This window comes from Thunnus albacares, chromosome 13 (genome assembly GCF_914725855.1).
Source record: "Thunnus albacares chromosome 13, fThuAlb1.1, whole genome shotgun sequence".
NCBI lineage: Eukaryota > Metazoa > Chordata > Actinopteri > Scombriformes > Scombridae > Thunnus > Thunnus albacares.
This window is the reverse complement of record NC_058118.1, coordinates 4,570,266-4,586,687: the sequence shown is the minus strand read 5'-3', so window position 1 is coordinate 4,586,687 and position 16,422 is coordinate 4,570,266. Positions and strand designations below refer to the sequence as shown.

The 16,422-nt window shown below is 38.6% G+C and overlaps 2 protein-coding genes across 4 annotated transcripts; both read right to left on the bottom strand.

The window, feature by feature from the left end:
- Window positions 1-1,143: 1,143 nt before the first annotated feature.
- On the bottom strand, window positions 1,144-7,858 carry tmprss2 (transmembrane serine protease 2). 2 transcript variants are annotated; one of them, XM_044369603.1, is made up of 14 exons: window positions 7,626-7,858; window positions 7,324-7,367; window positions 6,900-7,089; window positions 6,058-6,150; window positions 5,810-5,926; window positions 5,595-5,724; window positions 4,530-4,646; window positions 4,302-4,339; window positions 3,603-3,771; window positions 2,899-3,071; window positions 2,686-2,781; window positions 2,314-2,456; window positions 2,017-2,169; window positions 1,144-1,415 (listed from the first exon to the last, which is right to left on the bottom strand). In XM_044369603.1, the coding sequence occupies exons 2-14, from the start codon at window positions 7,336-7,338 to the stop codon at window positions 1,407-1,409; spliced, it is 1,443 nt and encodes a 480-aa protein (XP_044225538.1). In that variant the 5' UTR covers window positions 7,339-7,367; window positions 7,626-7,858; the 3' UTR covers window positions 1,144-1,406. The 2 variants fall into 2 exon arrangements, with proteins under 2 accessions (XP_044225538.1, XP_044225536.1); XM_044369601.1 differs by having other exon boundaries at window positions 7,644-7,857.
- Window positions 7,859-9,728: 1,870 nt separating this feature from the next.
- On the bottom strand, window positions 9,729-15,802 carry acat1 (acetyl-CoA acetyltransferase 1). 2 transcript variants are annotated; one of them, XM_044370510.1, is made up of 12 exons: window positions 15,665-15,802; window positions 14,298-14,345; window positions 14,090-14,207; window positions 13,671-13,766; window positions 13,008-13,108; window positions 12,449-12,592; window positions 11,988-12,138; window positions 11,800-11,895; window positions 11,597-11,710; window positions 11,148-11,212; window positions 10,643-10,800; window positions 9,729-10,111 (listed from the first exon to the last, which is right to left on the bottom strand). In XM_044370510.1, the coding sequence occupies exons 1-12, from the start codon at window positions 15,713-15,715 to the stop codon at window positions 9,991-9,993; spliced, it is 1,263 nt and encodes a 420-aa protein (XP_044226445.1). In that variant the 5' UTR covers window positions 15,716-15,802; the 3' UTR covers window positions 9,729-9,990. The 2 variants fall into 2 exon arrangements, with proteins under 2 accessions (XP_044226445.1, XP_044226446.1); XM_044370511.1 differs by having other exon boundaries at window positions 15,655-15,785.
- Window positions 15,803-16,422: the final 620 nt, after the last annotated feature.

Genomic DNA, 16,422 nt, shown 5'->3' with positions numbered 1-16,422 from the left:
AAAAAAAAAGATAAAGTGCAATAAAATAATAGACATAATGAATAACAAACGATAAAAAACATCAATAAACAAAAGTGCTGGTGAAACTTTTAAAGGGTGTCCAGTGTCCGCAAATTTTACGTCCAAAGTAAATAAATTCCAAAGTTTTGAAGCCACAACCTCACACACCTTCGGCTGGTCAGTACAACCAAAAAGCTATGATTAATGATCTAGTGGTGACGAAGGGATGCTGAAAATGGAAGAATGATCACAGAGTGCTCTAAAAGTTATCTACAGGGCTTAGTTCAGAATGTGATTTAGTGGACTGGTCACAAACCAGCAAGTAGCTTCCATTCAAGTTTAAACCAGATTGAGGAAATAGAGTTTGGGAAAAACGTGCAGGGTCAATAAAGATACTACGGACCTACCAGCAACCTCATTAACTTTTAATTACATATTGGACATTGATCAGACACTCGTGCATGCTTCACTGTTTATTGTGGCACAGTAACCTACCAACCGATACTGTTGTAGTAAAGTACAATTCAAAGTACTGATAATTATCTAGACAAAAACAGTGGCGTAAACATGACACACGAGGACCGGCTTTAACTATGTTAAAAGACAGATGAAGACAGAGCAGTATCAACTGAAACTAACTGAACACACAACATTACAAAGTAAACCTAAGCTGTGGCTGAAGCATGTTCATTAATTTTGGAGGAAAAAAGCTGAGACAGTTTGGTCTAATGTGAATGAATTTTTACAGCTAAAGATGAAGCTTAAATAACAGTTTAACAAGCTGTGCTCTTATTATTGGGGTATTTTGTGAGGAAAGTAAACAACTGTTTCATTTTATTTTGTAGTCTCTTTTTCCTTCAAAAAACTTGACTCAGCGTTAAGAAGGAGATGATAACAGTACATCAACCACTTCCTTTGTCATCTCCCTGTTTTCTTCCGTGATAAAAGTCAATGTAAGACACTGGACTGGACTAAACCACTTTTAACACAATTAAAGGGGTGATGTGATAAAGATTATACTTTTAGTTTGTAATGTTTGTGAAGTTTTCTCCATGGTCAAACACAATAAAAGGCAAATGTCTACTGTGACAACTTCTACACGACATCATCTCAAACCGCAAAATATCAAACCGAAGACTCAGATTCTAGTGCAAAAACAATTTTATTTTATTTCAACAAATAAATAGAAAACATTTGTTCAAATACAAACATTCAATGTGCACTGATAACAAGCATATAAAAATAATGAAATGATACATTTGGTTTTATTTGTAAAATCTGTGATTGTTTTTTTGGAAAATCTTTCCGATTAATAAGTTCCCTTATTCAACTTCCGAGAGCAAAGCGTGTGATGGGGAACACTGATTAATGGAAGAGGTTTGTCTTCATTTTCACTGACAACTCCGTCACTCATTCTGTCGACATAAAAAAACATAATAATTAAGTTAGACTTGAAACCACTAAACCTGCTCAGCCATCACTCCCATTAAACAGTTCTCTGTTGTCATGTTTTATGTGCAGGTGTCTAGCACATTCATTCTACCAAGCTTGTAGCTCCAAGCAATATTTTTATATTTATATGGGATCAAATGATTCCATGTAATATGAAAAGGTTGCTTGTACAACTGATCCAACTGAGAATCAGTTCTCCAGTCTGCAACTCCATGAAATTCATCTCTTTGTTTTGTTTGCAGGTTTTAGACCTTTAGTGGATCAAACCGGAGATAAAATATAAGAAAATACTGGATTTGAATTCAACAGGTAGCGAGCAGGAGGACTCCTGTGTCATACTGCATGCCCTCATTTGGTTGTTTGCAAACATAATCCACATAAAACTTGATAAATAAATCAATATTTTAGTTATTTATACATTATCAGCCAAAATTCATGCAGATTTAATTTTGAGTCGTTAAAAAAAAGACCTACCTTGAAAAAAATAACTATCATATGACCATAAAATCATTCTTCAAGGCTCGGTATTTATCAATGAAATCCGTCTCTGTTGTATTAACATACCTTCATTTGCTCATGTATCCAGTCAGTAAAGTAGGTTACATTGCCGTAGACTCCTGGCTTATTCCTCCAAGCACATCCAATCCCCCAGCTAGTGTCCCCTGCCAGCCACCACACGTTTCCCTCCTTGAACACCAGGGGCCCCCCACTGTCACCCTGCAGCATACGAGAATAATAAATATCTCAGGTCACTGTGTGTGTGTGTGTGTGTGTGTGTGTGTTGTGTGTGTTGTGTGTGTGTGTGTGTGTGTGTGTGTGTGTGTGTGTGTGTGTGTGTGTGTGTGTGTAAGTTATACTAACTTGACATGAGTCTACTCCTCCCTGCAGTTTGCCAGCACAGATCATGGTCTCAGTGATTGCCCCATCTAATATCTCACGTCTGTTGCATGTCTCCCTGCTGTAAACGGTCACCTCAGCCTGATTTAGTATGTGGGGGGTCGGTCCTGAGGAAAGTTAATGATTGTCGACTCACAGTTAGCACAGTCAAGGATTAAGATGTACTTTTACCTTACTTCTATTTTAAGTCCTAAAAAGCAGATGACAGGAAACATTTTTAACAAATAATTTACAGTATGTGTTCAGTTTCGTTTGCAGTTGATACAGTATATATTCTTTTCTTAATGCACATGGAGAGTGAATCAGGTGGGCATATACACCAAGTGTTTGGCTCACCAGATGACCGCAAGGCTCCCCATCCTGTAATCCAGGCTTGATGTCCTGCAGACAGGTCCACGCCAAAGTTGGGGAGACACACTGGCCTCACTGTTCCTGAGGCAATAACAATTATGAGCTCCAAGTGTTGCCATTACCAATATAGATAAATATATATATGAATAGATATAAATCATAATTCAATCAATGAAACATGAACTGGCGAGTACTTACTTGTAAATCTCAGAGGTGTATGGAGCTTTAGAAGAGCAATGTCATTGTCATGTGTGTTTTTGTCATATTTTTCATGACTGATGATTTTTTGAACTCTTTTGCCATTTCCTGAGATCATTTGAATCAAGCTCACACCCCCAAAGCGTACTCTCCACATTCCAGGATCGGGGTAACTGCCATGAAGAACAGAGGCAAATATAACGAGGCAATATAGTCAATCATATGGTAAACAAATCTCTGATTCTTTTCCTGAAAATCTAGCAAAAGATAGTAAAAATCAAATATCAATAAACAAGGGAAATGTCTCTTAATGGTGTCAAGAGTGGAAGGTCAGGTAGAGGAAGCTGAGATAACTCATGTCATGTGTGGACATTGATAATACAGACTCATGCATGCTTGACTGTTTGCTACTGATCTAGTTAGTAATCAACCTGCAAAGATATGATTTATTGTTGTAGTTAAATTCGATATCAGAGAACTGATAACTGACTAGAAAGGCTGTCTGTCTTATACCAGTGGCAGTAAAGTGTAATGACACACACGAGCACTGTATTAAATTGGGTCATAACTATGTTAAGATATTTTTTTATTCAACTGTGAACTGACAGCACAGAAAACAGAGCCGTATCAACTGAGACAAACTGAACTTTACAGTGTTCCTATAGAATTATTCAGGTAAAGGAAAGTGGAAAGTAGAAGCTCACTCTTGGAAGCAGTGTGCAGCAGATACGATCCAGTTACTGCTGATAATGGAGCCTCCGCACAAGTGATGATCATTAATCTGGAGACTGACCTGCCACGGCCAGGCCCCGTTTACCGCCTCTGTACCACCTACGATACGAGTACTGGGGGCTGCTGAACTCTGTCCACAGTCTGAGGAAGGAAGAAAAGACTTTATCATGACATTCTTTTAAAAGTCAACAAAATACACGCTTATCTCTTATGTGTGTTTCTCTTAAAACAGGTCCCACTTGAAGGTTTTTTTTTCTAGCCACACTAGCAGTCCACCGCCATGGTTGAGAATGAAATATCTCAACAACACTGAGTGGATTGGCATAAAATTGTACTAATTTGTGATATGAAATTCATGATTCCCAGACAATGTATCCTAATGACTTTTCCTGACTTTTCCTCTAGTTCCACCATAAGGTTGATATTTGTAGTTCAGAGTGAAATAACTATTATATCATTCTGCACAGTGAAGCTCAAACATCGAACCGAAGGAATAATAAGCAAAACACATTTTTGACTGGAGGGCGACTTTAAGTTGTTTTAGATAGATAGTTAGACCACTTCTTGGTTGGCTAAATCTAGCTGTCACAACAGTTTTGCACATACAGTATCACATTATTTCATAAGTATTTCAATGTTGCAGTTATGTCCCAGTTAAAGTTGTAGCTTACCAATACAACGAAGAGCAACAGCTGCTGAGCAGCTTTGGCTGCAAAGGAAGGGGAGACAAAAATCTACATTTAAGACATGACACATCAAAAACAAAATATTCACTCATTATTTTGCGACTTCTAAATTAAACAGTGAAATTAAATTGTTTCGGCTCGCAGTGGGAATTTATTTCATCACTGTAGTGTTGTGCTTAAAACTATTATCTAGTGATAGTAGGGTTTGTTTACCTGTGAATTAGCTGGGACTGTATAACTGATCCATGGTAATATCCAGGCTTCATCTTCATGTATCCCCTTGCGGCCAAAGAACCTGCATTGGCTCGAGAGAAGGACACATAATCCTGCCTGTGAGACAGACACAAGGACAAAAATGGCATCAGTGAGGTGAGACTAACATACTGTACTCAGCTGGAATTGTCCCTTTAAAGGTGCAATATACAACATCCAGCCCCACTGTAGCACCAGCAGCTCAGACCAAAACAAATATGCACATCATTTACTCAATAAAGTTGAAAGAAAAAAAGAAAGTGGCCCCTAAACCAACAGCTCACGAAAGTCAGATCAAACTTTCAAACTATCAAATACTAATCAAATATGGATCAAGATTCTGTTACTCCATTGCCTATTTCTCACCTCAAATGTTTTCAGATTTTAGTGTACTGTTTAGCTGTAATATGAGAAACTTTGTGACCTGGTTGCCATGTTGAAAATGGACACGGGAGGACTCACATGCATTAACATGTAGCGCAGCTGAACCGGCTATCAAAAATTCAAAACTACAACACACACAGAGGGAGTGTGACTTCATTCTCTGCTCAGGTCACCATTACTTCTCTATATTTTTACATAGCAAGTAGTTGTTTGCTGACATCTAGTGGGGCTGAATATCGTATATTGCACCTTTAAAAAAGATTTGAATATCAGCCATGTTAATATAATGAAGGTTCCTCACTGACTTCAGTCATTTGCTTGTTTTTTAATGAGTCAATTCTAAATTTTAATCTATTAATCTACTCAGTCTCCTTTAACTCTAAATATGTGTCGTGGGTGCTTTAAGATGCTGTTAATGTTTTTGGTTTTTAATGGTGAGTTTTAGTGTCATATGACAGTCTAAATATTGTTTCAATGGATTTTTCTAACAGACAACAACACATTATGGGGGAAACACTGAATAATTCTAAGGTACCAGCAGCAGTGCCAGATGCAGTCTGTATGTTGACTTTTATGCAGTAGTTGTACAAGACTCTGCAGAAGGGGGACAACATGAACAGCAGTGAAAAAGATAATCAGCACCTATTGTAGCCCATCTGCTCACACACAGCAATCCCATAGCTGTTGTCCCAGTTCTCGGCACACACGGGCATCCACGACTGGCTGTCTGATGAGTAACTCTCTAGCACGAAGTTGGTCCCGTGGAGGCGAACTGTAAAGCAGAGAGGATAATACTACTCACCTAACAAAAAGACAGACATGTGTGAAAGACTGAGGTGTTGACTTTAATGTCTTACAGCACTGAGCTTCATCCTCTCCATGTGAACAGTCCTGGACTCCATCACACCACTGAGAGGCGCTCAGACACGCTCCACCACTTCTGCACGACTTCCCCAGTAAACACTGGTAGTACACTGCAAACACACACACATATACAGTATACTGTACACATACAAGAGCACACATGGATGATGTGCATCACACTGAATGCCAGTGGTGACAAAAATAATTTCAAGAAACTGCAAAGATCTTCAAACGAACTTACAGAAGTACCAGAGCAAGAGGCCGACCACCGCCAGGACAAGAACGGCACACAGAGATACACACAGTATATATTTCCACTGGCATCTCTTTACTCCTGCAAGGCAAGACAAAAATAAAGTGATTTTTTTTTTTTCACTTTTACACACCAGTTACTTTGAAATTGGCTACAGTATATAAAAAATGCAAATTGCACAAGCTTCAAGATTTGCATAGTAGCACACATGCAAAAACAAGATTAAGCAGGTACTACGCTGCAGATATGTCAAAAATAAAACATACAGTAGAGGAAAAGCTGTTAAATTTAAGTAAAGTTAAATCTTATTAGAGAGTTATCAACACACATAACTAATAGAGTAAAACAAACTTTTATTCTAATCTTTTGACTACAACTTGGAAGAGGTTCGGACACAAGTTTATAACCTGTAACACAGCGACATGCTCCACTGACATGACCTCAAAAAATGCTGATTTTTTTAAAATTACTGCTGCATTGTCCCTTCCTGTAGCACTGGTAACATCCACAATTTCCATCTACTTCCTTCAAAACAACCTGTCATAAACGGTGAGGGTAGTGACGCAGAGGTTTCTGTGGTAGTGATCATAGCAGCCTCATAATGTATTAGTCATAGATTATAAAGCGCTATGCATTGGGTCGTAGAACAAATGAGCCAAATGTAAAGTTAAAATCAAAACAAGTTAATGATTCTGTGAAATTACAATCGCTCACTTGAACAGATGTTTTCCTTATGGCTAACTGGAAGTCATTGTTTACCCACCTTTTTATTCCAGATGGTATCACCTAAAAAAAACTTGTGACACAAACTAAATCAAATATTACTGTACCTGTCTTTTGTCCTATCTTATGTGGTATTCCAGGTGTCACAGTGTGGTGGGTGTTGATGGTTCGGGGGGTAAAGGCAACATAGACGGGGGTATTTTGTGGGAGAGAAGGGTATACCCCCTGTTGCGCGGTATATGCAGGGGGTCCTTCCTCACGCTGAAACCCTATGTTGTCATAAGTAGGACCATGTGCCTGCAGGAAAAGAGAAGCACAATGATTATTTGCTGTTGCTAACACTGAAAGTGACTGAGGTAAATGTGTGATCTGGAATGTCATCAGGTGGCTGTTTTCAAAAGAATCATCATAAATTTCACGTGAACAGATGGAAAAATATGTGGGGATCAGATCAAGAGTAAACTGTTCAAAAAGAGAAAAATATTGGAGATATTTAAAAATGTTGCTTTTATAGTGTGAAGCTGAACTTACCTTATTATTAGTCATGTTGGTTACACAGCTTAGAGAGTAGGAATCTGTGGAAAAGGTTATACATTTTTATAAATGAAAACTGAATGAAGCAGTAATCATAAGAAAAGTACAATTTGTTCATAAAACATAACTTTTGTTTGAGGAATATTTGTCATTAAAATGTTAAGGAACAAGAAACACATATATTACCAAAATATATGAATACATATCTAAAATACACTGAGAATTTGCTTTTTTTTTCAAGCTACAAGCCGATTTGAGAACTGTTTCTTTTCAAAAGACAATACAACAACACTTGTTACCTTCGCAGGCTGACTCACTTTAAGTTTTCAGCTAGATTTCCCACAAATTCCTTCAGCGCTCTGATTCCGTCTGTCCCTCCACTCCCTGTTTCCCTCTCTGTCTCATGTTCAGTCCATTCTTCCATATAATCAACAGCCATGACCACACCTTTTCCACTGTGTGCGCACGCCAGCCTGTTGTGTGGCGCTTGATTTATACAGCACTTCAAATGACATGAGCAAACAGCAGGTATTGATGCAAGCCAGCAGCGATACACATTATCTTCTGTCAACAGCCAGGCTATGAGATAAGGTGCATGAACTGAAAACAATGAGCAGAGGACCGTGTTCATCCAGCGGTGACTCTCCACTCATTTGTATCTTAATCAAGCATAAATCTCAGCAATGTGATACAAAGGCATCATGGTCCTGTGCATCTTATTGTATGGGTTTACAGTATAACTTTAAACACTAATGACATTTCCCAGGCAAGCATATATATCCAGCTGATGTCACTCTCACAACAATTTTACAAAACAGATATAAAAATATTTGTTGGTCATATGGTTGAGCAGCAAACATCTGATCATATCAGCATTTTAACTTCCTCTTCAAATTGCAGACATTCACTGGCTAAACTAGCCTAGAATGTGATTGCTATCATAAAATCTGCTAAATTTGGAAGTTACACATGCACACCTAAAAATATGCACAAATAAAATTTTATCAGCTGACAAGTTCTTAAAAAGTGGATAAACAGGTTAATAACGTGAGTCATGCTTTCCAGTAACCAAAACTGCCACTCCTATCACGTCCACAGCGTGACTGAGAGGAGAAGAGGTGAACAGGTGACAAGTGCTCACTGTTTGTTTGACATACCAAGAGCTGGGTTAAGTAGTATAACATAGATCTAAAGCTGAGGAAAAAAGGTATAATAGACTTTGCTTTTACATTACACATTTGCTTTTGTCCATCCTCCTAAAGAGAAGCGTATGCTGTGTTTAATCAGTAACATCTAAACAAATGGACAAGTAAAAAAACTGATGGCCTGAGGACTTTCAGACCCTGTTAATTTTTAACTAAATGTTTGACAATGCTAACTGGCAGGAAAAGGAAGGAATGAAAGAGTCATCCAGTAAGAGAAGTCCAGTAGTGAAGAGCGTGATGTCCTGCTGGGTGACATCAGCTCAATCTTTGCATATTTTTTTTTAACATACTGAATGTAAAGTACATAAGAGGGATGGATCATCCTGGATTGTAGAAAAAAAACATTTGCACATAAGAGGAATCAGACTCAGCAGGTATTGTAGTGTGTGGAAGTCCAATTTACCAAAAACATGAAAATGAAAAATTCTCAAGGTCAAATATAGATAATCTGTCCTGAATGAAATTTTCACATAAAGAAGCCATGCAAGAAGTACAAAAAGTAAAAGTATACACTAAGGATCTAACTAGATCTCTCAACAATACCAAGTTTAAGATGGTACAATATGCACACTTCAGTGTGCATGTTGTTTTACTTCCAAGTGGATACACTGAAACTATGGGGGTAATTTGTTTAAAGGGAAATTTAATCAACAGAAGTAGAGAAAGTTGTTGGTATGTATCCTCATCACAGTGATATACAGTCACCTCTGAAACGGCAGTCTTTCTGGTGAGGCATGTTGCTCTTGTGTTTTACAAACTGGTGCCACAGATGAAATTCAATTCACCTCCTTTGTACTGAGGTGACAGCAGAAAGTTCTAGATGGTATCTCAAACCCTCAAAGGTAAAACCTGAGGTACAGTGAATCAGCACAGCTAGATGCCAACAAGGATAAGTGGAAAATAACAACAAATTTGCATAAAACTCAAATTTGCTTTGCAAAGGCAGTAAGAGCACCATAAACTTCAGCTCTTACAGCTCAACTGCAGCACTATCACATAAATAAGGAAACAGCAGCATCTAGTGGCTAACTTGACAACTGAAGTACCAACTGTAGATTTCTGTGATTACATTTTTTTAATTTAGCATAAAAATCAAAGTAATGTACCTGTTGTGAAACTTGAATTTGGAACTTGTAGGTCAAACCTTTATTAACCATCAACCCCATTGTTAGTCACAAAAGACCAATAACACAATACTGGTTTCATAAAAACTATTTATTTAACCATTTCAATTCAGAGTTAAATATTAATGCTTTTTTTTTTTTGCACTAGACGTTTGTTCAAACAAAGGAGTGTTTTAAACACTGGAGTCATGATGTCATGTGAGTTGAGTCCTAGTTTGCAGTTTGAATAAGGCCACCGGCATTGAAGTTGTAACAGATGCATTCTTCACAGTAAAAAGGGAGTTTATGGAAGTCTTTGCCATTTGGAACCAACAGATAGTCACTACATAAGTTTCCTACAGTTTCTGGATGAGAATAGATGAAGCTCCTCCGCCTCCGTTGCAAATACCTGCCAGACCGTACTGGCCTGACTTCAGGTTGTGCACCATGTGACCCACAATTCTTGCCCCAGACATCCTGACAGGAGAAATAAATAAAATGTAAGTAATGATGCAGATTGTTTGCACATAAATTGCTATTTACAGACAGACATGTTGTAACCTGTAAACAAACACTCATTTAGTTATGTTTTGAAAAAACAAGAAACTAAAAAGTTGTAATGGTTAAAACAAGTGATACTTAACCGCTTAACTGCCAACAATGTCAGTTACTGGTTTCCATGATGTTAAGGAATAGGTTTGAATATGGGCTTAAAATTAAAATATACTTCCTGGAAAGGGATATTTTTGTGGATCATTTGTCAAACTGCTTTGTTAGTTTAAGCAGAATCTTTTGTCTCCCGCTCTACTGGATCAGATTCAAAAATGGCAAAACAAAAGTCATCACAGAGGAAAGGAAGAGGTAGAGGATAATCAGAGGAGATAACAGGACACATCCCGGTCATCATCTCAACTGCAAACATCTTCTGATAAAAGCTCATTATTATTATTTTGTCTCTTCTCTTTATAAATGAGCTGCTTTGCATCACTCTCTCTCTCAGCTGCTTACCCAATGGGGTGTCCCAGTGACACAGCTCCCCCGTTGACATTCACTTTTGCAGGGTCAATGTCCAACATCTTGATGTTGGCCAGGACGACCACACTGAAAGCCTCGTTGATCTCCCACATGGCGATGTCATCCTTCTTCAGCCCTGCTGCATCCAGGACCTAACAGACACAGGAAGTGTTAGGATGTTCTAACACACTTGCATGAGTGCAGGGGAGTGTAGAGTACATCTTATGATTTTGGTAAAATAATTCTTTGGACTTAATAATTAAAAAAAAAACATATGTGTCACAGTTTTAAACCAGATTTACATGTGTGTTCAGTTTATCACAATGTCCCAAAACTTTTTGGAAACATACACACTCATAATGATACACTTTGGAATAGAAAAAAAAAAATACAAATGAAAATGCACAAGCAATATACATCACTTCCAAGTTCACTGCACTGCCATCTGTTCCATATTTCCTGGGATGACCAAAGCCCTTCATAACATCCTCATACTCACCTTTGGTACAGCGTATGCAGGAGCAATGGGGAAATCAATGGGTGCGACCGCAGCATCTGCAAAAGCTGCAAAAAAACCCAAACAAAACATATCAATCCTGTGATTTACAGCTTGATGGATGATCTTTGAGGAAGACTGTTGTCTGTGTTTTAAAAATGTTTTTTTCCAATTATATCCTGTTGATGGCACCTGTTCATCAATACTTTAGAGTTAGCTCCCTAAACATGCTCAAATATCCAGCATAGATAAAAAAAAACTTTGATTATTGTTTTCAACTAGCACATAGAGCTCTCTGACTACTATCGACTCCAAAGTAGAACAAATGCAAATCAACAGTCTTTTGTTTCATCTGTAGGCCTGCCATGAGTTAAAACCTCAACTTCAGTCAAGCTCTGCAAGTGCAGGTTAGTATGTGTGTGTGTGTGTGTGTGTGTGTGTGTGTGACTTACAGACAACCCTGGCCAGTGGAGTGACGTTGAGTCTTTTTGCAGCATCTGCTGTCATTAGAACGAGAGCAGCGGCCCCGTCGTTCAGTGTGCTGGCATTGGCTGCAGTCACTGTGCCTAAAAAGCAAGTGACCAATCAGAACAAAATGTACATTCAAATATGAAGGTGGAAGGAAGGAAAGAAAGAAATATTATTGGATGATTACCATTCTCTCTCTGGAACACTGCCTTCAGTTTGGGGACTTTGCTGAAGTCAACCCGTCTCCACTCCTCGTCCTCGGACACAACCACATCAGGTTTGCCTATAAAACCATGTCATCATCAGATATTTGTGTCGTGTAAATAACAAATGTCTCTTGGCGAGGAAAGATTTAGTTTGTCCATCTTCCTGTACCTTTCTTGGGAATGCTAACTGGTACAATCTCCTTGGCCAACACGCCAGACTCAAATGCTGCTTTGCTGCGGCTGTATGAGCCAATGGCGTAGGCGTCCTGCTCCTCCCTGGTGATGCTGCAGTTCTTGGCGGTGTTCTCTGCACAGTTGCCCTGTTTAAGACAGTACGGTAAACAAATCAAATATGAAACTGATGAAATTACAAATTCAACATATGTCATTAGAGTTGTGTGGGACGATAGTAGGAAAATTCCCATGTCATGATATAAAAAAGGTAAATCCCATTATTTTTTACTTTCTGGATAATCTTAGTCACTCCCTGCTGTAAGTGTTACCCCACACCCCCAGAAATACAGTATATCCAATCATTTCATTAAAAAAAAACATCAGTCATTGTGTCATATTATGATGCTGTAAAACAATATACAACAAGGTCATATTGAACAGGAGGTTGACAGTTACCATGTGGAATTTGTTGTAGACATCAGTGAGTCCATCCTTGACGATGAGGTCTTCCATCTTCACTCCTCCGTAGGCTGGGGTCTCTCTGGACATCACGTAAGGTACGTTGGACATACTCTCCATGCCTCCTGCCACCATCACATCCTAAAATCACATACACAGCCTCAGTTTTAGCTGTAGTAACAGCTAGCCTCCTGTATATAGTTGTCTTACAATGCCACACTTAGTAATTGCAGCCATAGAGAGGCAAAGTCTGTGTGACCTATCATACTGCAACAGCTCGCAAGATATCAGACATCTTATGGTAAACAAAGCTTGTTTTGAGTCAAATAAAATTCTCTTATCTTATCTGAGGTCACATTTGTGCTTCAATACACATTATCATCAGCCAATTTCATGGCAGGAGAGGCAATATGTGAGAAGAATCTAATATCTTAATTTTATTATTGTAAGAAAGACCCAACAATCGGCACGACTACATGCTATATGCATTGTCACTGTACCTGAAAGCAGCCTCTAGCATGCAGAGCAACTACAATGCATTTAATCTTCATGCTACCTGGTGTCCACACATTAGACTCTGGGCTGCCATCATGATGGACTTCATCCCAGAGGCACACACTTTGTTGATGGTTGTTGCTGGAGTGCCGAGGGTCAAGCCTGGAGATACAATCAGAGACATGTTTGCATTTGCAAAAAATAAATAAATGGATGAAAATTGAAAAATATTTTAACAAACCTTCAATTATGCTTGTGTGTGTGTGTTTGTATGTGTCAGTCTGGCACAGGATGAATGCATAATTGTATATTTGAAAATGGTGCTACTGTGTATTATTTCACATTGATCTGTTATGCATGATTAAACAATCATAGTAATCATGTTTTGCATATTTTCACACTAGTTTCCAACCTCCCTCTTATTTTTGATATCAATAATGCTATAATATGCCTCTCTAAGCTGCTGCAGATAAACCGTGCTTGTGTTAAGGTGCAGTAAAACTTTTGTTTTTCCTATTTTCTAACCTCGGTCAGGCATGTATAGCATGATGTGTGGCTTTTGGATTATGAATGTAGTCAGTTTTATAGAGGAAGAAATGGCAATCCACGTTTTGCATTCACCAATTTGTCAAGACAGCAAATGTGTAGCTGGTTTCTCAACATCAATATTGAGGTCTAACGCCCACATTTAGAATGTAGGTAAAATAAAACAGCACGACCATACCTGCTCCAAGCAAAGCTTGTCTTGTGGGGGCCTGTCCTTCTCCTGCCTGAAGCACGTTGCCCATGTAGACCTCCTTCACCTCTTCAGGAGTGATTCCTAAAGACAAGAAACATTCAAGAAAGTCAAATCGCATACACAGGTAGTTAATACTCTGTGGCGCAGCACTGCATACAAGTATAAATATGAGAATGAGAAAACTTAGGTAATTTGTTGCATTCGGTGTATTATATTAGCCATGCTTGCACACATCAGCAGCTGGTCTACTGATGTTACACTTAACCCCAATAAACATTATCATCATGTCTGATTAAATGTATGAAACCACTAATGACTTAAAAGACATCAGATCTGAATTTTACTGCACAAATGAATAAGAAATACTTGACTCTCTCTATGCAAAGTAAACTGCCTGAACATACCTGCTTTGTCTATGGCTCCCTTGATGGCAATGGAGCCCAGTTTGGTAGCTGGTACTGCTGACAGGCTGCCTTTGAAGGAGCCCATTGGAGTGCGTACTGCGCTGACGATAACGACTTCCTGAAACCATCCATTTAAAGTCTGTATTACAGTCTGCAGTCCAAACAGTTCATTATGATGAGACTTTCAAATTCCAGTCAGTGTACTTACATTGAGTGAAGGGCGAGATGTGTAGGTTCTTGAGAGGTACTTGTGAGCCTAAAATGACAGGATAATGATATGGATAATACACCTTTCACAGATGAGAGAGTTTATTTCTATTCTATACTTTCAAATGAATCAAGTTTCGAAGCTAACAGGTATGAAACACGTTAGCTATGCTAAAACTAAGGGCAGACACAGGCAGGGAACATTAGCCAGCTACCTGATGATGTTATAATGGCTAAAACTGACAACACTGAAGTTAGCTTGCGAGTTGCAGCCTCTGATTCAGGGTTATGGGAAAAGTTAAGGGAAACAAATAATGATATTTAGCTGCTGATTCTCTGTTTTTCACCACTTACACTTGTGAAAAAGTGTTATACATCATAGCAAAAGCCTTAATGCTATTTAAACCCACTTTCAGATTTGTGAAACCTTTATTTTACTTGTGAAAACAGAAAAAGGGGCAATTTCACTGCTTTCCCCCCCCCCCCATCCAGATCAAACCCCACTATACTTAGACTTATCAAATCTGGACTAGATTAACAAGGAGACTCCAGAGACTCATTAAAACAGTTTCAGATTTGTGAAACATTTATTCTATTTGTAAAACTGAAAAAAAATCAGGCCTAATGTGGTCTGGATGGAGAAATATCAGAGAAATTGCCCTGTTTTCACAAATAGAGTCTCTGGAGTCTCGTTGTTAATCTAGTACAGATTTGACGAGTCTAAGTATAGTAGTTTTTGATCTGGATGGGGAAAAAAAAAAACTGAGAAATCGCCCTTTTTTTAGTTTCATAAGCAAAACAAAGGTTTCACAAATCTGAAAGTGGGTTTAAACAGCGTTAAGCGTTGTCTAACACTTTCTAACACTCACAAGTGTACGTGGTGAAAAAACAGAGACTCAGCCGCTAAATATCACTACTTATGTTTCCCTTCACTTTTCCTTTAACTCCGAATCAGAAGCTAACTTCTGCGTCGTTAAACTTCGCTAGTTTAGCTTGGCTCTTGTCAGTTAAACGCTTAATGTTACCGGGCACCAGTTAACAAGACTCCTTTTATTGTCTTTTTTCGTTTAGCTGTTACTGTTGTTGCTCTCTTTGTCAGCTTAATTCGTACATTGTTGAAGGGCAGACATTGCTGGGTCAGTAAGGTTACAAGGATATGAGATAACGTCATCCTGAGTCACCTGAAGCAGTTATCAGGTGTTTTCAGGCTGTTGGTCACGGACAGACACACAAGTGTTAGCTGAGCTACTAGAAGTTAACGCAGGCCTTGCTGTGTTTAGCAGGACTGTGGCTACAACTAGCATTAATATGCAATGCAAGAATATAACAGACAAAACCAAATAGCTTATTTTACACACCCTCACTTACCAGGCGTTTACACATTTGAGCACGCATGGTTAAAAGTCCACTGGATGACATGTTGGACTAGTAGACAGGACTGACTCACACACTGAGACCTGCTTCACCTTCAGCCATGCAGCGGAGGAAGAAATATATCAGCCAATCACAGTGAGAGGTGTTCCCCTGACGTCACGCTCAGCTAGGCATTATGGTTGTTGTAGTTTTTACCCCAGGTACAATGTGATATAATCGATTACATGAACTACGCCAGTCATTTATCTTCAAAATATCACTTCATACACAAATAAATACATTTCATCATGATCACATATAAAAAATATTTTCTAAAAAAAAGTTATAGACATTAAAAAAAAAGTATGTTCACATTTTTGAACAGAATAAAAATGACTATACTTGATTTGCAGTGGATAAGTTAGGTCGGGCCTAGTTTTGTTTCAGTGACACTGTGTCCTTTGTCCTGCTACAGTTTAAAAATGTGAACCCACAGACTGCTAAACTATGCACACTGTTCACCACTTTCCACATTTTTCTACAGTGTGACATGAATAGACATCTGAGTGGGACTAAGCATGTGATTGAGTGTTAAACCCATTGTGTAAAGAAAATGAACAAGGTATGTTCCCTCTTCAGCTACAGCCGCTTAAGTGCACTTGTGCAGTTAAGGGACATAAGATGACAACTGTGGTTCTATGAGTATGAGTGTGTGTGATTGTTTTTCCTTCAGCAACTAGGCCTACTCCTTTGGGGTCATGCTGTAAAGATGA

Excerpts from the sequence above, each read along its gene's own strand:
- tmprss2 (XM_044369603.1), bottom strand. Across the intron at positions 5,725-5,809 it reads AGAGGATGAAGCTCAGTGCT|TTCGCCTCCACGGGACCAAC; the intron begins GTAAGACATTAA and ends TCTGCTTTACAG. Across the intron at positions 4,340-4,529 it reads CAGTCCCAGCTAATTCACAG|CCAAAGCTGCTCAGCAGCTG; the intron begins GTAAACAAACCC and ends CTTCCTTTGCAG.
- acat1 (XM_044370510.1), bottom strand. The coding sequence starts at position 15,715 with ATGTCATCCAGTGGACTTTTAACCATGCGTGCTCAAATGTGTAAACGC. Across the intron at positions 12,139-12,448 it reads TCTACAACAAATTCCACATG|GGCAACTGTGCAGAGAACAC; the intron begins GTAACTGTCAAC and ends TGTCTTAAACAG. Across the intron at positions 10,112-10,642 it reads TCACTGGGACACCCCATTGG|GATGTCTGGGGCAAGAATTG; the intron begins GTAAGCAGCTGA and ends TTCTCCTGTCAG.